This window comes from Pristiophorus japonicus, chromosome 16 (genome assembly GCF_044704955.1).
Source record: "Pristiophorus japonicus isolate sPriJap1 chromosome 16, sPriJap1.hap1, whole genome shotgun sequence".
Taxonomy (NCBI): domain Eukaryota; kingdom Metazoa; phylum Chordata; class Chondrichthyes; family Pristiophoridae; genus Pristiophorus; species Pristiophorus japonicus.
In genome coordinates this window covers 116,047,601-116,074,306 of record NC_091992.1, presented here as the reverse complement: position 1 = coordinate 116,074,306, position 26,706 = coordinate 116,047,601, and the positions used below count along the sequence as shown (strand labels likewise).

The following is a 26,706-nucleotide window of genomic DNA, read 5'->3' as shown; positions in this document are numbered from 1 at the left end:
AAGCCTAAAAACAAGCGTTCATTGTCCACCCATCCTTGGGGCACCACAACCCAGAACTCAACACAAGCGAGACCATGCTTGCACATTTCGAAACATTCATGTAATGGGGCTTCGGTTATCCCCCATAATGGAGAGGCCACCCCCAACTCCTGTGGACCATGGCAGGCCTCAAATGTTGTTTTTCTTTATATGCCATGTACAGCAAACTAAATATTAAGGGGCCGAAATTGCCCTCCGCCCGAAACGGGGCGCACGCACCCAGTTTCGAGTGTTTTCACCGCCGCGGTGGTTGAGGTGGCCTCTTGAGCGAAATTCAGCTCTTTGGTTTTTTTTCAGGCGGATCGGAAGTCGCTCGCAATGGGGGTGGAAGTGCGGCGGTGAGCACACCAGAGGAGCGGAAGTTGGGGGCGGGTGTAGTGACCGCCGCTGTCAGTCATCACGACACTGCGTCACCACGGCTTTTCCCTTCACTTCAAGGGGAGGACCTGCCTGATTTCTAAAGTTCGGTCCGCTGGGTCACCAGGGAGGGTTTCGGCCGGGCCAGCGGCCTGGCACTCAAGAAGCGGTGCCAGGCTGCCTGTTGGCGGCCCGGCCAAACCCTGGGGCATAATCGTTAGCCCAATATGGCAGTCTTCCGACAAAAAAAAACATGGCGGCAGCACATCCTCCCCTTCAATGGGAGCTGCACCGCCTTTACAGAATGCCACAGCCTCACTGGACCCTCGGGGGAAAAAGCTTGCTTTGGCACTGCCCAGCGGGAGGAAGATTTTCACGGCGGAATTCCGGCGGGGGGTGGAGAACATTGTCCTGCGCAATGTTATGATGCAATAAGAACGTCTCGACAGCAGCGGAGCGGTGGGGTTGGGGGTGGGGGGAGATGGGGAGCAGGTCACTGCCGGGATACCGCAAGAGCGGAATTGTGATAATGGCGTCCATTACACGAAAGGCCGGCAGCCATTGCACTCCGCAGCGTGGCCGCCAATTTCCGGTGTTAAGAAGCCTTAAGGAAAGGGGCAATTTTAGCCCCAAGTCGTTTTGGCATCCCGCGCAAAGCTTTGTTCCGCAAAAAGTCTGATTGATAATTGGATCACAGATAAAGTTTCCACTGTGTTTATCTTTTATGTTTTTAAGTTAAATATTTCTTTTTAAAAAAGGAGTTTGGATCGAAGCATAATATAAACAAATGGATTTCACACAAGCAAAGCTCTTTTCAAACCAGTAATGCTTTGAGAAACATGCTAATTTTCCACAACTTCAAAAACATTCAAGGCTCAGATCATTAAACAAAGTGCTTCACAAAAGCATATTTTCAAACAGATATATTAAAACCATCAGATTTTTTGAAAAAAAAGAGACTGTTCTTAAGAATTTCGGGACATGCACAAAACATGAAAGGAGTATTACACACGAGTAATAAACAACATAGAAAACAATTAATGAGGCGCCATTCGAAGAGCAGGGGATGTTCTGGCCAGCATTTATCCCTCAACCAACATCGAAAAAAAACCCCAGATGATCTGGTTATTTATTTCATTGCTGTGCATGACACCTTGCTGTATAGAAATTGGCAGCCGCAGTTCCCGACATTGCAACAGTGACTGCACTTCAAAAAGTACACCATTGGCTGTAAAGTGCAATGGGACGCCATGAGGTTGTGAAAGGCGCTATCTAAATGCAAGTTATTTCTTTCATCATCAACATTCAAGTGCATACTTCCAAAAGAGTGTGTTTTAATTCAGTTCAATTAACCACTGGTGCAGTAATGCTGTATTAAATGGTACTACAGCGATTTTAAAATCACACTGTCCCCTGCTCAGGTTCCTGTAATAGGGATCCATACTCCTCATGGTACTATAATGCGTGACTGCCTGTCCTGAGCCAGACAACAACCGCAGGCATATAGTGTCACGGTGCCTCCAAAATAAAAGCTTCCCTATTTTTAAACCACTCAGATGAGCTGAGTTACCCAGTGACAAAGAAACTGCTACATTGATCGTATTGTATTCCTAACACAGATGAGACTGCACACAGGGAGGAAAGAGTAACAGTGACATCAGTCTTGAAAAGACACTCCAGTGAGGAACAGGCCTTGGGGGCCAACTTACATACAGTGCTCCCAAGGGATGCTGGGATCCCGTGGGACATCAGGGGATGCGCTACCTGGTGGCAGAACATGGGAGTGCATGCTTTACAGATACGCAACATCACTCCGCCACAAAGTCAAAGTGAAAACTATTTACAAGATGAGGCGGTCGGGAGCCTTTCTTTCCCTGGTGGACCGCCTCGGTACAAATGTCTGTTCTGGTGAGTTGGCTGTGCCCTCGCTGGGCTGGCGTGTTGTTGGCCCTGCAGGGCTCCTGGGTGAGCCTGGTCTTGCTAGGCTGCTGGGAGTGATGCGTTCAATTTCCTGGTCCGGCGTGGTGTCGTTGATCCTTTTTTGGGTGTGTGTTGTGGGCTCGAAAAAGGTGGTGTCTGCTGTGGGTTGTTCAGGGCAGTCTGGGAACCGTAGCCTCGTTTGGTCCAGGTGCTTTCTGCAAATTTGTCCATTGTCTAGTTTGACTACAAACACCCTACTCCCTTCTTTAGCTATCACCGTGTCCGCGATCCACTTGGGACCATGTCCATAGTTTAGCACATACACAGGGTCATTCAGATCAATTTCCCGTGACACAGTGGCGCGACCATCGTCTACATTTTGTTGCTGCCGCCTGCTCTCGACCTGATCATGCAGGTTGGGGTGAACCAGCGAGAGTCTGGTTTTAAGTCAGCCAGGGGCACCCCTGTGAGCGAGTGGGATCTTGTGCGGTAGCTGAGCAGTACTCGGGACAGGCGGGTTTGGAGTGAGCCTTCCGTGACTCATTTAAGGCTCTGTTTGTTTGTACTGCCCGCTCTGCCTGCCCATTGGAGGCTGGTTTAAACGGGGCAGAGGTGTCATGTTTGATCCCATTGCGGGTCATGAATTCTTTAAATTCGGCACTGGTGAAACATGGCCCGTGGTCACTGACCAGTATGTCAGGCAGGCCGTGGGTGGAAAGCATGGCCCTCAGGCTTTCAATGGTGGCGGTGGTGGTGCTTCCCGACATTATTTCAAATCCATTTTGAAAAAGCATCCACCACCACCAGTAACATTTTACCGAGAAACGGGCCGCATAGTCGACATGGATCCTCGGCCAGTGTCTAGAGGGCCAGGACCACACACTTAGTGGTGCCTCTCTGGGCGCGTTGCTCAACTGAGCACACATGCGGCATTGCCGTACACAGGATTCGAAGTCAGAGTGGATACCGGGCCACCACACGTGGGATCTGGCTATCGCTTTCATCATTACTATACCCGGGTGTGTGCTGTGGAGATCCGAGATGAACGTCTCCCTGCCCTTTTTAGGGAGCACTACGCGGTTACCCCACAAGTCAGTCTGCCTGAATGGACAGCTCGTCCTTTCGCCGCTGGAACGGCTTGATTAGCTCTTGCATTTCAACGGGGTGCTGGCCCAGCTCCCATGCAGTACACAGTTTTTTTTTTACTCGGGACAGCAGAGGATCTTGGCTGGTCCAAGTCCTAATCTGGCGGGCCGTGACAGGTGATTTATCATTTTCAAATGCTTGCATGCCCATCAACAAGTCTGCGGGCTGTGCCACCATCGACAAGTTTGCAGGCTGCGCCATTTCCACCCCCATGGTGGGCAATGGTAGCCGACTGAGGGCATCCGCATAGTTCACGGTGCCTGGCCTGTGGCGGATGGTATAGTTATACGCTGATAGCGCGAGTGCCCACCTTTGTATGCGGGCTGAGGCATTAGTATTTATCCCCTTGTTTTCAGCGAACAGGGATATGAGGGGCTTGTGATCGGTTTCCAGCTCAAATTTGAGGCCAAACAGGTACTGATGCATTTTCTTTACCCCGAACACACACACTAATGCCTCTTTCTCAATCATGCTGTAGGCCCTCTTGGCCTTAGACAAGCTCCTGGAGGCATAGGCGACAGGTTGCAACTTCCCCGCAACGTTAGCTTGTTGTAATACACACCCGACTCTGTACGACGACGCATCACATGCTAGCACAAGTCTTTTACATGGGTTATACAATACAAGCAGCTTGTTGGAGCATAAAATGTTTCTGGCTTTCTCAAAAGCAATTACATGGTTTCCCCCCCATACCCAGTTTTCACCTTTACGCATGTAGGGGCTCTAAGAGGGTGCTTAACCCCAGTAGGAAGTTAACAAAATAGTTGAGGAGTCCCAGGAACGCAGCTCCGTGATGTTCTGTGGCCTGGGCATGTTCTTGATAGCCTCTGTCTTGGTGTCTGTGGGCCGAATGCCGTCCGCCACGATTTTTCTCCCCAAAAACTCCACTTCTGTTGCCATGAAGACACATTTCGACCTCTTCAACCGCAGCCCTAGGCGATCCAGTCGCTGGAGGACCTCCTCCAGGTTTTGTAGGTGCTCGACGGTGTCCTGATCCGTGACCAATATGTCATCCTGAAAAACCACCGTGCGTGGTACTGACTTGAGCAGGCTCTCCATGTTTCTCTGGAAGATCGCTGCAGCCGAGCGAATTCCAAACGGGCATCTGTTGTAGATGAACAGTCCCTTGTGCGTGTTGATGCAGGTGAGGCCCTTCGAAGATTCTTCCAGCGCCTGCGTCATGTAGGCCTAAGTCAGGTCAAGCTTGGTGAACGTCTTGCCTCCTGCCAGCGTCGCAAATAGGTCTTCTGCCTCAGGTAGCGGGTATTGGTCCTGTTGCGAGAAACGATTAATAGTTACTTTATAATCGCCGCAAATCCTGACCATGACATCACTTTTAAGTACTGGAACAATCGGGCTGGCCCACTCGCTGAATTCCACTGGGGAGATGATGCCCTCGCTTTGCGGCCTGTCCAGCTCGATTTCCACTCTCTCCCTCATCATGTGAGGTACTGCTCATGCCTTGTGGTGAATGGGTCGTGTCTCTGGGACCAAGTGGATCCGCACCTTTGCCCCAGAAAAGTTTCCAATGCCTGGCTCAAAAAGGGAAGGAAATTTGTTAAGAACCTGGGTACATGAGGCCTCATCGACATGTGATAGCGCTCGATGTCATCCTAGTTCCAGCGGATTTTGCCCAGCCAGCTCCTTCCAAGCAGTGTGGGGCCATCGCCCGGGACAATCCAGAGTGGCAGTTCGTGCACCGTGCCCTTGTAGGTGACCTTGATCATGGCGCTGCCCAGGATAGTGATAAGCTCTTTGGGGTATGTTCACAGTTTCGTGTGGATGGGGCTCAGGGCTGGTCTGAGTGCCTTGTTGCACCACAGTCTCTCAAACATCTTTTTAAACTCATGATGGATTGGCTAGCACCAGTGTCCAGTTCCATGGCTACGGGTAAGTCATTCAATTTTACGTTTAGCATTATCGGTGGATATTTCATCGAAAATGTGTGCACCCAGTCTACTTCAGCGTCTGCCTCCTCTCTGAGGCTCAAAATTGCTTTGATCCACCATGGACCGATCTTCCTCTGCCACGTGGTGGTTAGCAGGTTTTGCAGAGCTTGCAGCTCATCTGCAAGCTCGTTGGAGGTGACCCATTGTTCCACAGCTCTTGCAAACATACCCTTTGAAGTGGCATGAATAGGCTGAATGGAAGCCTCCATAACATCAACAAGGTGTGAATTGCCTTGCATTCATCCTTTGTTGCGGACTGAGTTATCTGGGTCACCCGAGGCCTGCTGGCAGTTGCAGACTTGTGGTTTCTGCCCTGTACATTTCTGCTCGCAAACACAGTTCCAGTTAATTTATGAACATTGCTAGCACTTGTGTGCTGAGAGATTTGTTTGGTGTTACCGCTGATAGACATAAACGCCTGTGCTATCGCAATGGCCTTACTGAGGGTCGGTGTCTCTACAGTCAAAAGTTTTCGTAGGATGGTCTCATGGCCAATGCCCAGTACAAAAAAGTCTCTGAGCATCTGCATCGCATTGTCCTGCAAATCGCCTTAGCTCAGTGACGTAGCTCGCCACTTCCTGACCTTCAGATCGCTGGCACCTGTAAAACCGATAACCCGAGGGAGAGCGTGCTGATGGCGAGGCAAGATGCTCCCGAACCAGTGTACACAGCTCCTCATACGATTTATCTGTGGGTTTAACCGGAGCCAGAAGATTCTTCATGAGGCTGTAGGTCGGTGCCCCGCAGACCGTGAGGAGGTCTGCTCTCCTTTTTGCAGCGCTTCCTTCTCCGTCCAACTCGTTGACTACAAAGTACTGGTCTAGCCGTTCGACATAGGCTTCCCAGTCCTCACCCTCCGAGAACTTCTCCAGGATGCGCACAGTTTGCTGCATCTTTGTGTTGGATTCGTATACTCGTCGTCAGTTATTGTATTCCTAACACAGATGAGACTGCACACAAGGAGGCTAGAGTAACAGTGACCTCAGTCTTTATCAAGACACTTCAGAGTGAGGAACAGGCCTTGGGGGCCGGCTTAAATACAGCGCTCCCAAGGGATGCTGGGATCCCTTGGGACTTCAAGGGATGCACTCCCTGGTGGCAGAACATGGGAGTGCATGCTTTACAGATACACAACAGATCGATTAAAGGTTCAAGTTGATTTGAAGTCTGATGGCTGATTCAGTATTCACTCTTCTGGTTTTGGGACAGACTTAAAGAGGAGTTGTTCCCACCTCCAGAAATGGACTGTGGGAGCCAGGAATAACAATGATAAAAAAGTGTTTTAAACTTAGCTTTGCAGAGAAATAAGGCATAGGAAAAGATGCATCAACTTAGAGGAGATGGAAAAATAAAAATGAAAGATAGAATGGAAAGGAGGGCAACCAGAACTGAAGGGTTTTCACTCTTTGTATCTTTATATAAAACTGTTTCATAATTTACATTTGATGGGTTAATATTACAGTAATAACACTGTTCCCAATGGCCCAGCAGCATCATTAAAATTACTTCTGTTTCTCTCGCGTCTTCAACACAGTAAAACGTCCCAGGGCGCTTCACAGTGACAAGTAATTTGATACTGAGCCAAAACAGGAGACATTAGGACAATAGGTGACCAAAAGCTTGCTCAAAGAGATAGGTTTTAATGAGCATCTTAAAAGGAGAGCACGCTGGCGAGGCGGAGAAGTTTAATCAAGGTAACAAAGGAAGAGAGTAGGCCATTCAACACCTCAAGCCTGTTCGTCATTCAATTCGATCGTGGTTGATTGCCACCTCAACTTCATTTACCAGTCTTTGAATCATTTCCCTTGTTGCCCTTGCCAAATAAAAATCTGTCGATCTCAGTCTTGAAATTTCAATTGGCCCAGCATCCACAGAAATTTGGAGGTGTGGAGAGGAAAGAGAGAGATTTGCACTATCGTTTGTATGAAAATGTGTTACCTGATTGTGATATATTCACAGAGCACAGCACACACAACTTCCTAACATGGCAGGCAGCTCTCTCGGAAGCCTCCGGAATTGCCTGGTTCTGTTTAATTAACTCTGCAATTGCAGTACACAATACGTCCACAACCACAGTGTGGCGCTACAAACATTACAAGCTGACAGACATTACACTTCTCCCTCCTTGATGAAGACGACATCATAACAATCATCATACATAACAACTTTCATGTTTATACATAACACAGGATATAGACTTATTTTTTTCCATATTTACAGATTTAACTTTACCACTTGTTTTCTGTTTCGAAGAGGATACCTTCCAAACATGGTGTCGATTTCACACTCATTCGAGGCTCATCCTGAGGAACGTTTTCCTCCACGGAATTTCCTTGATTTTCATTTGAACTCACTAACTTCAGGCTCTTTGTTTTCCTGACTCGGACTCAGACTTTCATTCTGATTCTCTCCTGGATTTGTTTCCAGTTCATTGGATTTAGCATTTGCTACTGATGTATCAAAACTATCTGATGAGTCAGAGATAATTGAATCATTCCCACCTTTAACTCCTTCCATGTCTGTAGGTAAAATATCAATATGAACAAACCTAACCTGTCCATTATCAAACATCTTTACCAAATATGTGCAAGGACCACATATCTTCACCACTCTTCCTGGTTACCACTTTAACCATTTATGGTGATGGTTCTTCACTCTCACCTTCTGGTTTAATTTCACACTTCTCTCTTTTACTCTACCTTTATCATGATTTACTTTCTGTCTTAATTGTGTCTCTTCTACGGACTGTGCCAAATTTGGCTTTAACAACAAGAATCTAGTTCTTGGCTGTTGTTTGAGAAACAACTCTGCTGGTGTTCTACCAGTCGTAATATGAGGAGTATTTCGATATGTAATCAAAAAATTGGCCAATTTGTGATCCAATGACAACTGTCGTTTCCTTGGATTTGGATCTAACATTTGTTTTATGAGGGCACGTTTTACAATTTGTACAGTGCACTCTGCTGCACCATTCGAAGCAGGGTGGTATGTTTCACACCACTTTTGCTCGTGAATTGTGCAAATTCTTCTGAACGAAATTGTGGTCCATTATCTGAAACAATTTCTTCAGGGAGGCCAAATGAAGAAAATAATTTTCGTAAAATGTCCAATGTTTTACTTGTTGTTATTTTCCACATTGGAAACACCTCAACCCACTTCGAATGGCTATCAATCACGAACAATTGTCCTTCTAACTCAGCAAAATCAATATGTAGCCTTTGCCACACCCTGGGAGGCCATTTCCATGGCTGTAATAGGACTGGTGGTGGTTGCTTGCTTACCAATTGACATGTCGTACACTGACTCACGATGTACTCTACATCTTTATCAAGACCTGGCCACCATAAATAACTGTGCACAAAACTCTTGGTCAAACACCCCAGGTGCTGGTCATGGAAGTCTCCTAATAATTTGGACCTGAATTTATTTGGTATAACCACTCTTGCACCCCACATGATACAATCTTTATCGACTGATAATTCATTCCTACGAATGAAGAATGGATGTGTATCTTTGTCTGTTACCTGGTTTGGCCATCCATTTGCAATATACTCATACACCTTTGACATCACTGGGTCACGTTTGGTTGCTCTACCAATCTCTTCAGCTGTGACTGGCAGTTCATCAATGAAAGAAAAATAAAACACTTCTTCCTTATCGGGTGTAACTTGTGATGGGGGAGGCAATCTAGACATTGCATCAGCATTACTATGATCAGCTGATTGTCTGTATTCAATATCATATGTATATGCTGACAAAATCAAAGCCCATCTCTGCATTCGAGCTGCAGCTAATGTTGGAACTGGGGACTTTGGATGGAGGATTGCTGTTAGGGGGCTTATGGTCCGTAATGATGGTAAACTTACGACCATACAAGTATTTGTGAAACTTCTTGACCCAAAAATTCATGCCAAAGCTTCCCTTTCAATTTGCGCATTATTACTCTCACTGGCACTGAGAGTGCGTGAAGCAAAAGCAATCGGTCTCTCCTCGCCACGACGTGATACATGAGAGATCACTGCCCCAACTCCCAAGGAGAGGCATCATATGCTAGCTTAATCTCCTTAGATATGTCATCGTGAACTAACATGGTGCTCTCTACCAATTTGCTTTTACACTCCTTGAATGCTGTATTGCATTCTTTTGACCACTTCCAATGGACCTGTTTTTTCAAAAGTTCATTCAGTGGATATAATACTGTAGCCAAATTTGGTAGGAACTTCCCATAATAGTTCAAAAGACCCAAGAATGAACGAAGTTCAGTGACATTCCTGGGAGTGGGTGCATTTCTAATTGCATCCAATTTTTCCATGGTTGGATGTAAACCATCTTTGTCTACTCTGTACCCTAAGTACTCCACTGAGTTTTTAAATAACTCACACTTATGAGCAGACACTCGTACTCTGTGCTTCTCTAGCCGTTTGAGGACTTCATTCAATGTGTTATTATGAATTTGCCTATTTGGTGCTGAAATGAGTATGTCATCCAAATAACATACTACCCCTTCAATACCTTGCAAAATCTGGTTCATCACCCCTTGGAATGCGGCAGGGGCGGAAGACATTCCAACGGTAGCCTATTAAATTGATATAGGCCTAGATGAGTATTTATAGTCAAACATGACTTGGACTCCTCATCTAGTTCAAGCTGTAAGTAGGCATTTGTAAGATCCAGTTTTGAGAAGATCGGACCACCTGTCAGTGTTGTGAACAAATCTTCTATATTTGGCAATGTATTGGGGACATTACCGTCTAGAACCTGGTTTACGGTTACTTTATAATCACCACACAATCTTACCTTACCATTGGACTTAGATACAACAACAATGGGTGAAGCCCAATTACATCGATCTATCTTACAAATAATGTTCTCAGTCTCGAGTCTTTTGAGTTCTTGCTCAACTTTCTCCTAGAGTGCATATGGTACAGAACGCGGCTTGTAGTAAACCGATCTAGTGTCCTTCTGTACCCTGACACTCGCCTTGAAGCCTTGGATCGGACTGCCTGTTTTGCAGAACACCTTCGGATACTGCTTGATAACCTCATCCGTTGATGAAAATCTCGCTTCCACACTGAAAATCTTACTCCAATCCAGCTTCAGTGAACTCAACCAATTTCTTCCTAGTAAGGCAGACTTGTCTCCTTTCACTACTATTAGAGGCAAGTTCTGAAATTGATCTTTATATTTCACCGGTACAGTGCTACAACCAACCACAGGAAGTTTCTCTCCCGAGTAGCCTCGCAGCTCTATCTTGGATTTCTCCAGTTGGAAATCACGCAATTTGTCACAGTATAGCGACTCCGGTACTACACTCACAGATGCACCCATTGGTATCTTGAATCCCGCAACATCTATGTGGATTTTGATGCTTTCCGAATCGCTGTCCATTAACCTCGTGCTCCTGATGACGTGTAACTCTAACATCTCCTCGTCCTGTTGTTGTTCTTCCATGCTATGTAGTCTCTTGGGATTTCTACTCATAGCTTTGAACGCTGGACTCATAGCTTTGAAAGCTGGTTTACCCTTCAGTCGGCATGCCTTCGCAAGATGCCCAGTCTTTCTGCAGAAGAAACACTCTGCCTTCACGTATGGATAACATTGAACAATGTGTTGTCCCAGGCACCTATAGCACGACTTTGATGCTCTGATAGAATTTCCAGTTTCTGAGACTTTCGGCCATGCCCGTCTTTTACTTTGAACCTGCAGGTGATTTCCCTCGGTTGACTGACGACCGTAATTATTATTTAATTCTCGGGAACATTGTTCGGCCATGCCCATCAACCTCGCTGTCTGACAAGCAATCTCAAAAGTCAAATCATCCGTTGTCAATAACTTCCTTCTGATCGCATCATTTTTCACCCCATAAACAAAACGATCCCGTTTTGAAAGTTACCAAAATTACAGTGCATCGATAGCTTTTTTAATGCTACCATGTAATCACTGATACTTCCATCAGCCTTTTGATTCCAAATCCCGAAACGATAGCTTTCAGCAATTTCTAACGGTTTGGGGTTATAGTGCTGCTCCAGCTTCGTTAAAATATCTTTAAGCATTGTGTCCTATGGCTCGTCAGGCACAAGCAGATTTACAAGGGTGTCATATAATGCCGGACCTGCCTCCGATAAGAAGATCGGTTTCTTATGTTCCAACACAGCCCGGTTCTGACCTGCATTGTCTGTAACTTCGATTATGTTATGTGCAGTGAAATACATTTCTAGCCGATCCACATACGCTTTAAAACCCCGGTCGTGTCGATATTCACCCAAATATCCCAATACACCTGCCATTTTAATGTCTAGCTGTTCACACCATGTGCTGTATTTTACCTCGGATTTTTGTAGCTTTTTCCAAAGACAGAAACTTCCAAAGTCTCTCTGTCGGCTGGCTGAATCATTCACCAACAAAATTTAAGCTTTAAATCATCCGAAAAATCCTATTCTCGTCGCCAAATGTGATATATTCACAGAACACAGCACACACAACTTCCTAACATGGCAGGCAGCTCTCTCGGAAACCTCCAGAATTGCCTGGTTCTGTTTAATGATTAACTCTGCAATTGCAGTACACAATACGTCCACATCCACAGTGTGGAGCTGCAAACATTACAAGCTTACAGACATTACACTCATATAACTCCTGAACGTCCTCACTCTAATTTTATTATGTCTGCGCGTTCTGGACTTTCATACCAAAGGAAGTAGCTTCTCTGTATCGACTCGAGAGAGAATTCTGGAGGTTAGGGCCGAGACATTTGGACGCACAGCCGTCAAGGGTGGGGCGAAGGAACTCAGGGTAAAATTCACCATCACCATGCAACAAGCACAACTTACTGACCCATTTCCCTGCACCTGCCGGCAACCCAAGCTAGAAATAAAAGCTACAGTTCTCGAGCTTACATCATGTTTTCATCTTGTTTATGTACTTGTTGGCTAGATTACTGCCAGTGTGGCAAGACCTTGTTAAAACCTGTGAAGAGCAGAACAAGAGAAATCACAGCTAATAACTGATTACGCTCATTCTCACAGCGGGTTGGATCCATAATTCTAGTCAAGTTGAATTTAAGCGAACAAACAATGTAGCTGACTTCACATCGCGAAAATACAGGCTTCAAGTATCGAGGGATAGGATTATTTTATTCAAATGATTTTTCTTCTAAATGTAAAATTCGATTGTATTGCAGTCATCTACTTACGTTGCATTACATCAGTCACTTGTTAAAACAAATGGCAATTTGTTGATTTTGAATCATGTAGATTTTTCAAGGTACACAGATGTGAAAACGTGGAAAATACAACCCTCTTGGATTTGTTTTCTATTTGCCCCGCCGACAATTTTCCAATCAACGTAGAAATATAATCACTCCTTAGCAAATGGTTCTCATTCGTGTAAAATTCAAAATACCAAAGGGCCAAATCTCAGCACAGTACTGCATAATTGAAGAGAAAATAATGGCCAATTCATGCTTTTACAATGCTTGTGGTTGGTGGTTGAGAGAAGCAAATCAAAGCAAGCAGCAACTTGTATTTATATAGCGCCTTTTAACGTAGCAAAACATCCCAAGGTGCTTCACAGGCGTATTATTAAGACTACAAATTTGGCACCAAGCCGCATAAGGAAAAATTAGGGTACGTGAGAGGTAGATTTTAAGGAGCATCTTGAAGGAGGAAAGAGAGGTAGAGAGGCGGAGAGGTTTAAGCAAGGAGTTCCAGAGCTTAGGGTCTAGGCACCTGAAGGCATGGCCACCAATGGTTGAGCGATTTAAAATCAGGGATGCGCAAGAGGGCAGAATTAGAGGAGCGCAGACATCTCGGGGAGTTGTGGAGCTGGAGGAGATTGCAGAGATAGGGTGGGGTGAGGCCATGGACAAATGTGAAAACAAGGATGAGAAATTTGAAATCGGGATATTTGTAACACATAATAGATCATAGATTTGAAGTCAGCACTTCGCATCAGTTATTTTTAATGTTTCAATTTCACATAGAGTTCCTTAGTCACTTTTAGTGCTAATAACAGTTATCAGCACATTCCATTGTCCTTCGAGTGTAATAATCAGATTATTGTACATCAGTAAACCTACTTTGGAACATTCGGAACAAGGGTCATTCAGCCCTCGCGCCTGCTCCACCACTCAATTAGATCATGTCTGATCTGAACCTCAACTCTTATTTTCTTCATATCCATTGATACCCTTACTTCACAAAAATCTATTCATCTCACTTTTGAAAGTTCCAATTGTCCCAACATCCACACCCTTTTGGGGAATAGAGTTCCTGATTTCTACAGGTACAACGTCTCAAATCCGGCAATCTCAGGACCGAGACCGTGCCGATTTTCAGATTTCGGACCTCAGTGTTGGCATTCCCCGCCACCTGCTGATCCTCGCCGTGGTTTTTTTTTTAAACCGCTTTTCTCATCCCTCGCCGCCCGACGTCACCGGGTTGGAGACGCCCAGTGGTTGGGCTGCCGACATCTTGGCCGCCTCCCCCATTACAGGTACAACGTCTCAAATCCGAAAACATAGCGACGAAGCAGATAACTAGTCCGGCCCGCCGGTTTTTTGGACAATAATTCTGGATTATAGTTTACTGAATATCAAATGGGATGTTCTCAAAAATGTCCAGTTTTCAGACAATTCCAATTTTCGGACAACCGGATGTGAGACATTGTACCTGTACTACCCTTTGTGTGAAAAGGTGATTTGTGATTTCATTCCTGAATGGCCTAGTTCCAATTTTATGATTATGTCCCCTTTCTTGATTTCTCCACCAGAGGAAATAGTTTCTCGGTATCTACCCCATCAAATCCTTTTTACATTTAAACACCTCAATCAGACCACCCTTGTTCTTCAATACTCAAGCGAATACAAACCAAGTTTATGCAACCGGTCCTCATAATATAACCCTGTAAGCCCCGGTATCATTCTGGTGAATCTGCGCTGACCCCCTCCAAGGTCAATACATCCTTCCTAAGATACAGTGCCCATAACTGAATGTAGTACTCCAGATGGGATCCGAACAAAGCTCTGTGTAACTAAAGCATAACTTCCTCACCTTGGTATTCCAACCTCCTTGAGATAACTCTCATTAAGCTTTGATTGTTTTTTGTACTGGTCTACTGGCTTTTAATGATTTGAAGTACCTAGCCTCCCAAATCTCTTTGCTTCTCTGCAGTTCCTAGTGTCTCACCATTTAGACAATACTTTGATTTATCTTTCGTGGGTCCAAAGTGGATGACTTGACATTGAACTCCATTTGCCATAGTTTTGCCCACTCAATGTCAATTATCCCTTTGCAACTTCCTGCTCACATTTGCACTAGTTACTACAGTCATTTCACAATCTGTAATCCATTATTGGGACATACTGTGCTCAGGAGAAACACAATGTGTCTTTTTTTTTAAGTATTGCAAGGATTTAACGAACACCAGAACACATCAATACGTATCACACAAACAATGATTAAAAGTACAAAAAAAGATTTGAATATTGTATAAGGGAACATTCTCAAGGCAGTGATCTAACCTCTGGACTTAAAACACTGATACAAACTGCTTTACCTTCTTTCAGTATGTGATGCAAAGCTTCTAACCGCATGCAGGATATTTAAGGGACCGTACAATTAAATCAGAATTGCTTATAAATGAAATCAGCTTACTTGTCTAAACACTATTAATGACTGCCCTACCCTTTATGAAACCCGACACTACAGGAAAACTTCAAAACTGGCCTGCCAAGGAAGCGGCCAGTCCCTTAGACCGATCAACTGGCAAAAGCTTCAGACAGATTATGATCCATAACAATGCACTGACCTAACTTTACACCTTACTTTAGTGATCTTGTAATATGTACAACTATTGCTTTGAAATGAACAGTGCTGGGATTACTTAGTAGATCTTTCTAATGAGGGGAATAGTATAGATGCATTTAAGGGGAAGCTAAATAGGCAGATGAGCGAGAAGGGAACAGAGGGTTATGCTGATAGAGTTAGATGAGGAAGCATGGGGAGTAATCTTGAGTGAAGCGTAAACGCCAGCATGGGCTGGTTGGGCCGAATGGCCTCTTCATCTGCTGTATATTCTATGTAATTCTATATCATCCTTGGTTTGCTCCATGACACTTCTGCTATGCTTTGCTGTTATTCCCTCAAGATGTGATACTGATCGGTCTCTTGACTTCCCAATTCATGTTCAATGTGGAGGTGTGTGGAATCATTTTAATGTCGCAAAAGGTGCATCCTGTCCGGTGACCATTACCTACATACACGTCTGCGTAATTTGTTTCTTGGACACTTCTTTGCTTTGCTCAACCACTCCCTCACCTCCACCTTCGTTGTCCTCGTAAAACCTTAACTCTCTCCCAACCTGGTCATTTTCCCTGGTATGGCTCCCATCTTTGCTCCCTCAAGTCCAAGGAGTGCTGATTGAGCATTAAATGGCACGCAACTGATTCACCATAAATCACCAGATTTGGTTGGGCCACATCAGGTGCCGTCAGGTCTCATGATCCTCTGCTGTTCTTACCTGATCACCATTTGAGAAAGACCCAGATCTATACTTTTTTTTATCCAAATTGGATGATCTCACACTTACCTGCATTGAAATCCATCTGCAATAGTTTTACCCACTCACTTAATCTATCATTGTCACTTTGTAGTTTTATGCTCCCATCTACACTACTTACTATGCTACCTATATTTGTGTCATCGGCAAACTGGGGTATATGGCTCTCTGTTGTGTTATCTGAGCCATTAAGAAATATATAGCGAATAGTTCAGGCCCCAGTATAGATCCTTGCGGGACACCACGAGTCACTTCCTTCCAATTCAATACATACCCATTATCGCTGCTGTCTTCTACCGCCTGACCAGGGCAATAATCTGCCCTCAATTCCATGAGTTTTAATTTTACCTAAGTCTCTTATGTAGAACCTTATCAAATGCAAGTCCATATAAAATTATGTCCATCAACATTCCCCTGTCTACTATTTCAGTTACTCAAAAAATTCAATTTGGTTTGTTCAATATGGCCTACTCTTTACAAATCCATGTTGGCTCTGTCTAATCAGCTCAATTTTCTCTGTAGCTTCAGCCCATCTTCTGCTGAAACCCTCACCTATGCCTTCGGCACCTCCAGACGACGATTCGAATGCTCTCCTGATTGCCCTCCCAATTTTTACCCTCCATAATCTTGAGCCCATCCAAAACTCTGCTGGCGGATTCTAACCCACACACAAAGTCCCACTCATCCATCAGCCATGTGCTTGTTGACCTACGCTGGGTCCCGGTCCACCAGCACCTAAAATATAAAATTTTCATCCTTGTGTTCAAGTCCCTCCATGGCCTCACTTCTTCCTATCTCAGTTGTCAGATCTTAAACCTCCAAAAATCTGTATTCATCCAACACTCGCCTCTTGCACATCCCCTCACTCCCTTCAGTCTTCAGCCATTGAAACAAAACTAAAACCTTGCATTTACATAGCCCCTTTCATGACCCTATGATGTCCCAAAGCATTTCACAACCAATGAAGTACTTCTGAAATGTAGTCACTGTTGTAATGTAAGGAAATGCAGCAGACATTCTGTGCACAAAGAGGTGCATCAAACAGCAATAGGAGAAACGATTAATTAAGCAGTTCTCGTGGCACTAAGCTCTGGAATTCAATCACTAAACCTCTTTGCCTTTCCTCCTCTATCTCCTTCTTTAAGACCCCCCTTAAAACTTGTCTCTTTGACCAAGCTTTTAGTCACCCTGCTAAATAGCTCCTTCAATGCTTAAGTGTAATCTTTTTTCTGATTTCACTTCTGTGAAGCACCTTGGGACGTTTTCCTATGTTAAAAGGTGCAATATAAATGCAAGTTGTTGTAATTATCTCTGAGGCATCCTGCATCAAGCAGAGGTGCACATTTGCAACACTCTGGCTTTGGCCTGTCAAACATCAGTATCATTAAGAGCTGTCCAGGATTATGGCATCTACCCTGAACAGCGTACTCTCTAAAAGGCAACTAGATGGAAAGTAACACCAGGTAAAGTAACCAGAAAAGTGAGGATAAGTACTGACACACCCTCAGATAATACATGCAAGAATGGCTGCAAGCTGGTGTCTTGCAGGAAAGGGTTGGGCAGTCAATGTGGCATTGCAAATACTGCAATTCCACCATGACACAATACAAAAAGGTCCGAAGGAAAGACATAAAGGAGACCCTGTTCAGAGGCATCAGCAATGCTATATAGTGTACACTATGAGGAGATGAACATCTTACAGAAAATCTGACGTTGTTGCTTCATGAGCATGTCGTTGAGGAAATGATTATAAGAAATATTTATTTGCAAAATTCAACAAACTATTATTTTGCAGATTTTCTCCCTTACAGTGTGTTGCCAAATTGAACGTCCCGTGTCAATGTCATAAAGGCTTGGGTTTCCCAGAGGTTATTCACACCTTTGATTTAAGATTATTATTTTTTTAAATAATTTTAAATTAATAAAAGTCTGGCTGAGACTGAGACAGACTGGGGAGAGGATTTGGTAGCACTGCCTGCATTTAATTGATTTTTTTTTTAAAAAGCAAATGACTGGTCCACAAAATACCGACCTGCCCGTGTGAGAAGATGAAAACCAGAGCGGCTCCGGCGGCGGTGAGCCCCCAGGTGAAGCAGGTCCCGAGGAGGCTCTGAAGAATCGGGCTCCAGCCCTCAATCATGTCCCTGTTTCCAGCAGCAGCCGCCACAGCCACTTCCTCATCCAGCGCACACGTGGCCCCCCCTCGACAGCCGCCAGCACCGCCTCCGCCAAGCCGATTGGCCGACCCGCACCGGCCCTGTCCAATGGACAGGCCGGGCTGGGGAACCCCCGCCTGCCCATTGGCTCCCGCCCGTCAATCACACTCGCTGTCACTCGGGCTCGCGCAGAGACTTCTGCAGGCAGCATCCAAGTCCTGTGCTTTTTATCAGCCCAGTGGAAGTCTGCAAGTGAGGATGTTAGTTCCGCGTTGGTATGCACCTTTTTAAGGAATAAACTAATTTGTTTTAACAAGAGCAAAATCAATTCATTGATGCCAAGCACCACCAATAAGGTGCATTCATTATGCAGACAAACATTGCACTGTAAATGCAACTGCAAAATATTTGTTATTGATATCAAGATTAATGTTCGTCTTATCATCTTCATACATTTTGGAATTCGGCAAATATAAAACATTAGACTCCTGTCTGAAATGAAGCCACATTTTAAATCCTAGTTACAGCTAGTTGAATATATTATGCAACATTCCTTGAATCATAGGAAATTTGCACCATAAAGTACAAGGTTCCCCATGTATTTGCATAGCTTATTAAGGTACAGGTTTAGATACTCTCTGAGTGCCCTTGGCTTCTTCAGTTTGAGCTCTAAAATTAGTTCATTCAATCATTTATGATTGTTTTGAATCTGTCTCCATGACATTTTGCCAACCATCAATAAACTATAAACTTTAATATTGAAATTGTATACAGTTTCCAGCTGGATCTGCTCCAACACTCTGCTTATTAGTCAACTGTGAGAAAGTGTGCCAAATGGTTGGAATGGTTCAACCTCTATTTTTTTTCTCTTTCTATATTAGCAGTCCCCAAACAAACCTTTACACTTTCCCATCTTGATCATTTCCCCATCTTTGCTTCAAGTCCAAACGATGCAGACTGGAGGGTATCTGGTGCACATTGCTGACAACAACAAAAACTTTCATTTATGTAGTGCCTTTAGTCTACAAAAACGTCCGAAGGCGCTTCACAGAAGTGTAATCAGACAAAAATGGACGCTGAGCCAAAGAAGCAGATATTAAGAGGGTTGACTAAAAGCTTGGTCAAAGACATGGGTTTTAAGGTGGGTCTTAAAGGAAGAGAGAGATGCATAGTGGCGGTGAGGTTTAGGGAGGGATTTCCAGAGCTTAGGACTTAGACTGCTGAAGGCATGGTTGCCAGTTGTGGGGTGAAATGAGTGTGGGATGCGCCAGAAGCCAGAGTTGGAGAAATGCAGCATTCTCAAAGGGTTGTAGGGCTGGAGACAGTTACAGAGATAGGGAGGAGTGAGACCATACAGGGAATTAAACACGAAGATGAGAATTTTAAATGTGAGGCATTGGAGACAGTGAGTTAATGTAGGTCAGCAAGCACAGGGGTGATGGGTGAGCAGGAATTGGTGCAGAATAGGATATGGGCATCAGAGTTTTGGGTGAGCTGGAGTTTACAGAGGATGAAAATTGGGAGGCTCACCAAGAGTGCATTAGAATAGTTGAGTCTGGCGATGATAAATATGGATGAGAGTTTCAGCGGGAAATGGATTGAGGCAGGAGCGGAAGCGGGCAATGTTACGGAGGTGGACGTAGGCGGTGTTTTTGATGGAGAGGTTATGGTGTTGGAAGCTCAGCTCGGGAGGATATACATATCTGAAATATTAACTTTTCTGTTCTCTCCATTAATGCTTCCTCACCTGCTGAGTGTTTCCACCATTTCTTTTTTTGGTGCACAACAGGTTTCACCTCAATCACCAGTTCTGGTTGGATCATATCAAGTGTAAGAGGGTTGCACTCTTCTCTGCTAAAACTGCTTACTACTCAAGAATCATCCTGAAGAGCAGAGATAACCCGAGGATTATTTTCTCCACTACTATCCATCTCCTTAATCCCCTCTTCCCTGCCCCTTCCAACCTCGCCTCCAACAACAATGTTTGAGGAGCTCATGGACTTCGTTATCACTAAGATTGAGACCATCTGATCAGTTCCTCTTATATTTCCACCATCCCCACTTAACCAAACTATACCCCAAGCTCCCCTCTCCCTAAATCTGAACTCACATCTCCAGTTTCTCTTCTATCTCTGGTCATACTCTCTCTCAGCTAATTTTCTTCATGAGACCACCCTGTTGCTGCCTTTACCCCATTCCCACTAGACTGCTGACTACTCAACAACTTCCCTTCCTGATTGCCATGTTAGCTGACATTGTAAATGGTTCCCTCTTCTCAGGTACTATCCCCCTCCCTTTCAAAAACTGCAGTCATCACCACTCACTCAAAAACCCATCCTCAACCTGTCTGTCCTTGTAAACTACCAACCCATCTCCAAACATCTTTTTCTCTCCCAGGTCTTTGAATGTGTTGTCGCCTCCCAAATCCATGCCCATCTTTACCGTAACTCCATGTTTGAATCTCTACAATCAGGTTTCTGTGTCTTTCACAGTACCAAAACGTCCCTGATCAAAATTGCAAATGAGATCCTTTGTGGCTGTGACCATGGTGCATTGTCCCTCCTCATTCCTTTTCAACCTCTCTTCAACCTTTGACATGCATAAACCAGATCATGCTCCTCCAATGGCTCCCCTCCTTCACCAACCTCAGTTGGACTTCTCTCACTTGGTTCTACTCTTATCTATCTAATAATAACCAGAGCATTTCCAGAAATAACATCTCCTTCAATCCCCACACCATTACCTCCAGAACCTCCCATGGATCTAGCTTTGGCCCCATCCTTTTCCTCATCTTCATATTGCTGCTTGGTGAAAACTGGAGATATGGGTCAGCTTCCACATGCACACTGACAACATCTTCTCCAGCACCTCTCTCGACCCATCCACTGCCTCTGTATTGTCAGACTTCTTGTCTGATAATGTCTTGGGCGAGTTGCAATTTCTTTCATCCTCCTCTCCAGCCACTGTCTCAGGCTGAAGCAGTCTGCTCATAGCTTTGGTGTCCTATTCAACCCCAAGCTGAGCCTCTGACCTCATATCCTCTCCATTACAAAGATCACCTCCCTCTATCTCCATAACCATCTGCCAACGTTCCCTGAACTATCTGTTCCTTTGACTCTGGCCTTTTGTGCATCTTCCCTTCTTTTGCCCACATAAGCACCATGATCTGGAATTCATGGCCTAAGCCCCTTATATCTCCTTTTAGATTCATCTTTAAATCTACATTGTGACCAAACTTTTGGCCAACCTCATCTAATACTCCTTCTTTGGCTCAGCGCCATTTGTTTCTGATTATACCTCTGGGATTGGGACAGTTTTCTACATTAAAGGCACTACATAAATGCAAGTTATTGCTGTTGTAGTGAAAGATGCCTTTGCTTATGACTGACATATGAAGAAAGACTGGATCGACTAGGCTTATATTCACTGGAATTTAGAAGAATGAGAGGGGATCTCATAGAAACATATAAAATCCTGACGGGATTGGACAGGTTAGATTCAGGAAATATGTTCCCGATGTTGGGGAAGTCCAGAACCAGGGGTCACAGTCTAAGGATAAGGGGTAAGCCATTTAGGACCAAGATGAGGAGAAACTTCTTCACTCAGAGTTGTGAGCATGTGGAATTAATTCTCTACCACAGAAAGTTGTTGAGGCCAGTTCATTAGATATATTCAAAAGGGAGTTAAATGTGGCCCTTACAGCTAAAGGGATCAAGGGGTATGGAGAGAAAGCAGGAATGGGGACTGAAGTGCATGATCAGCCATGATCATATTGAATGGTGGTGCAGGCTCGAAGGGCCGAATAGTCTACTCCTGCATCTATTTTCTATGTTTATCTTCTATGTTTTACAGCTTGACATCTGTTTCCCCATCTCCTCTTTGATCACACAGATGAGAGCATGAACTAACTGTATAAGGAATTAAATACTCGGTGTGATATTATGATAAAGCAGAAAAATTGCAGCTGCTGGAAATCTGAAATAAAAGCAGGAAATTCTGGGCGCACTCAAGGCCAGTTAGCATCTGTGTAAAGAACAGATAAGTTAATGTTTCAGGGTCTGCTTAAAAATCCCTCCTTCATTTTGGGACTTTTCATTAACTCAAGGGTTATCATTACAAGAGAGGAGTATTACAAGATCCAACTGGTTAAAAACATACTGTGGGTTATGTTTGTTGCTATGCAGTGCACACAGATGATGCATCACAACATATCTTGGCCAGAGAGTAAAACAGTAACTCTTCCTTCCCATTTAGCCAATATTGGAGACAATTAATCAGCAATGTTAGATTAATTTCTGCAGAATAATTAAATTTGATGATGTAAGATGCAAGTGAGAGGCCACTCACAAAATGCTTTCCCCAGAATGTGAATTTATGGGCATATATGTAGCTATAGTACGCTCCAGAACAACCTTGTTCCCTATGCAAATCTGTGAAGTTTGGACAACGAGAATCTTTAAGATGTGAAACTTCAGCATCAGGAAAAGAAAGAACCTGCATTTATATAACCCCTTTCACATCTTCAAGGCAGGGCACCCTGAATCATTTCACAACCAATGTATTATTTTGAAAGGTGGTCTTCGTTGTTATGTAGGCAAAGATCAACAGACCCACTACTTGGACCACAACTGAAATTGCAGTGTCTATGCAGAGGGTGCAGATAATATTCACTTTGATGATACCAGGGATGTGAGGCTTTAGTTATGAGACAAGACTCTAAGAACTGAGGCTCATTTCATTAGAACAGTTATGAAAAGATCTGATAGATGTGTACCCAATTCTGAAATATTATAAAGTAAACAGGGGGAAAACTGAAAAATAGAGGGCCTAAGTTTACATCATCAACAAAAGAATGAAGAGATTTGGCAGGAGAATTATTTTTAAGTAGAGGTTTTTAGAGCATGGAATGTCCCATCAGTAACAGTAGTGAAAGCAGAATCCATCAGCGCCTTTAAAAGAGAATGGATATGTATTTTAAAAAGAAAAAGAAATGGGTATGGAGTAACGGTGGGGGAATGGGCCTAAATCGACAGATCTTCAGAAAACCGGCAAAAGCGCAATGTCGAATATGTACTATAAGAATCTATGACACCTCTATCTCTGTAATCTCCTCCAACCCCACAACCTTCCAAGTTATCTGCGCTCCTTCAACTCTGGCCTCTTGAGCATCTCCAATTTCAGTCGCTCCACCATTGGTGGCCCTTCAGCTGCCTAAGCCCTAAACTCTGGAACTCCCTGCCTAAACCTCTCCTCTCTACCTCTCTTTCCTCCTTTAAGACGCTCCTTAAAATCTACCTCTTTGACCAAGCTTTTGTTCACCTGCCCTAATTTCTCCTTATGTGACTGGGTGTCAAATTTAGTTTAATAACACTGCTGTGACGGGTTTAACTACGTTATAAGGCGCTATAGAAATGCAAACTGTTGTTGATTTTATATAACGAGGAAGATATACGAGTCTTATCTTTTGGACACGTGCTCGAAACAATCAAATGATATATACATGGCTTCGTTTTTATTTTGTTGCGGAAGTTAAGTAACTTCAAACGGTGGTGAGTGGAGTGAATGTGGTCTTGCTCTAAGTCTGTTGCTGATGAACCATGTATCGGATTGTCCATTGAACATATACTGCAGAAACACACCGAAGAGCGGAGATGTGGGTCAGATCACAATTTTAAACATTACTGGAAATATATCTGAACGATGGTAAAAAAAAACTATTACTTCAGTACTTTAGTTAACCTGCATTCGCGAGATTTGCGTTGCAGCAAGTCCACAGTCCCAGGTTGCAGCCTGGTCTGTGTGTCACTCACACCATAATCATTGTATTCTCTGCTCATAGGATCTCTGACTTAACATTGTTCGTGCGTTGAATATTGCCAAACGTGATTTCATCAGACACATTAAAGTTTAAATCCGTCTTCTGAACGTCTTTCCTCTAAAGATGTCTAACAGTGTACGAACCTCAATCTCTACTGATAACTATTACAACTTAAGACTGCCGCTTTTCTCCGACTTTTCTATGGAGCCCAGAGTATTATGTTTTGTCTCTCTAAACTGAGATATAACGCTGAAAATTGATAGATTCCCACTTTGCCATCGGTTTTTCCCCCCCTCCATCAATTCTCGCCGATGTCACATGGAAAAGTGTGTTTGCAGATTGAACGGTGGGATGTGCTGTTTGCTGGAGGCACCGATAATCTTCTCTGTATCGTTCCAAGTTTAGTGTATGTGCTGCCGCCCGATTGGAAATGAACGTGATCAATAATCATTTACAAATCAAACTTGGCCGGGGATCGGAAGGGCCGACAACATTTGGGATTTAACGCAGAAAGAAATGAAGTTGCGTATTATCTTTGTGTACATTTTGAGTTTCCGTGCATCTCGCAAGTCCATATATAATCCGAAGGGTGTTTCAAAAAATAGCCCGCCGCGATTCTTTTCCAAACAATTGTAAAATCCTCCCTAAACTGGGAGCTAAACCTACTCTTGAATGAGAATTTACTTTTCTTTCATAAATAATAGCGAGCTCAGAGCGAAAACAGACTCAGATTTTAGAAGTGGGAGCGATTCACTTAAATTCTGCACCACACATCGGCATTGCCCTTTGAAGGGGTGCCTGAGTGCAAATGACACAGCACAGCGAACAGGTCGGCAAACACGCTCAACTCAACACTGGGAGAGTTTAGGAAAGAGAGGCGAGCATTTGTACAGAGCCTTTCACGAGCACCGGACGTCCCAAAACACTTTACAACCAGCGAAGTACTTTTGAAGTGCAATCACTGTTGTACTGACTATTCGTGTTTTTTAAAGGGAGGGTAAGTTCATGTATTCACTGTTGGGGCAGGGGTTTGCAGCAGAAACAATGCTTTGAATTCTCCAATGCTCAGTATGTTGGGGCCCGTTCCAATCCATTTCCGGTTAATGACAGTGTTATTGTTATTGGTATTATTGCCAGTATTAATGACAGGTCGCCGTGTTATTAAGTCAGTGGAGTTCTTCGCCCATCTCAGAGCGGCCGCTTTCAGCACAGTCGGGCCTTTACCAGCTCCTGTTGGCAAGATGCTGTATAAACAACAATGAGCAACTTTAGAGTTAAGCCTCCAGCTCTACCGGTAACCGGACTTTATTGCTCTCTATTAAATATTTATACACGGTAGATTATTTCGCACATCAAACTTTAATCTAACAATGATTTTATACGATGCAAAACTTGACCAAGTCTCCCGCTGCCTTCAACAATGAAGCTTTGCGAGACTTCCCTTCAATAGCCTTCGTTAAGACTGGTTGCTCAGAGAAAGTAACGCTAACAATCTCTGAAATATGCAGTTCATTCTCTCCTCCATGCTTCTCAGCACTATAATGTTAAAGCTGCTGAATGAAATTAAAACGGGGAAGTGTTCTCAGAAAATGCCTTCTCATTTCACACAGTTATGTTGTACAAAAGCAAGCCCTCCTTCCAAATTATTGCCATCATTATCGGAAAAGGGCAAAATTGAAGGTTTTAAAATCAACAGAAAGTCGGTGAAACGAGAGGCGGAATACTTTCTCTGAAAGGTTTGGGTCAATTCACTTTTCGGCGCTGCCCATCAATCAACGGGATTCCAGAGATGCAATATTTTATTTTTGAAGTATGAACAATTGCCAAACGGGAAAGTGTCAAATTAGGCGTGACGCGTGATTGATGAGGGAGGAGAATACTTTCAGAAATTCCAGGGATGCCTTGACATAATCCGGAGCTGTCTGTTTGAGGAACATTATTCAGATAGTTTCAATCACCCGGTGTGTCTCGCATGTGCAGTCTATTTGTAAGCTGGCTTTAATAAAGTGCTCATTAAATCTTCTGATTATATATACATTGTGTTGTGTATGAGGACATGCTCGCTTTACTCCCTGTCTGCTTGTGCCAAAGCAGAACGTTCCAGTTGCATATCTATCCATTCTTCCACCAAGACTTATCCCAACATCAGCGACCTGACATTTCAGCCCCCAACGAACAGTCAACCTGCTACTTTTAGTTGATCGAGTGCCTGAGCAGATAAACTAATCACGAGTCGGGATATTCGAAGAGGTTGCGATTTAGTGAGCGACTTTTGAGGTTAATGTAGTTAAGTTAATGCCAGCAGAGTAAAATAGTCTCACATGTTGATCTGGACAGTAAAGGGGGGGAAGGGGAGGGGGGTCCGGTGAAGTAAGTCGTTCTTGACAGCAATGAGTTGAGAGATGGGAATTGTAATTAGCTGCTGCAGTAGGCGCGGTGCCTGAGCGAATGGCCATTGACAAAGCAAATGAATACCAGGAAAGTTGGAAACTATTTGAGAAAGTGAGTGAGTATGGAAACAAGAGTTCAGCGATCTGGGGCACTCAACAGATGGAGCTGTGGAAACGGCTCGAAATGAGTCAGAAAACATCACAAATCAGAAGCAGAAAAGGTGGACAGGATTCAGAATGGGCCATTCAGCGGACGAAACGCCCAGTTCCAGCGAGTGTCTGCAGAACAACCCAAACTGATCGCTTGTCTTAATTCTGCCTCTGCCGTGGCAACACACAAACAAATGGCGAGGATGAGTTATTCTCCATCCGAC

General features: G+C 44.1%; 1 protein-coding gene across 1 annotated transcript in view; it reads right to left on the bottom strand.

Annotated features, from left to right (window-relative positions):
* Nucleotides 1-18,165, bottom strand: part of LOC139226760 (zinc transporter ZIP11-like) — an 807,495-nt gene extending 789,330 nt beyond the window's left edge. The window contains exon 1 of the mRNA XM_070857754.1: nt 18,001-18,165. Within this exon, the coding sequence (XP_070713855.1) occupies nt 18,001-18,108 (108 nt within the window). The 5' untranslated portion in view covers nt 18,109-18,165. The remainder of the gene's footprint in view (nt 1-18,000) is intronic.
* Between the last annotated feature and the right edge of the window lie 8,541 nt (nt 18,166-26,706).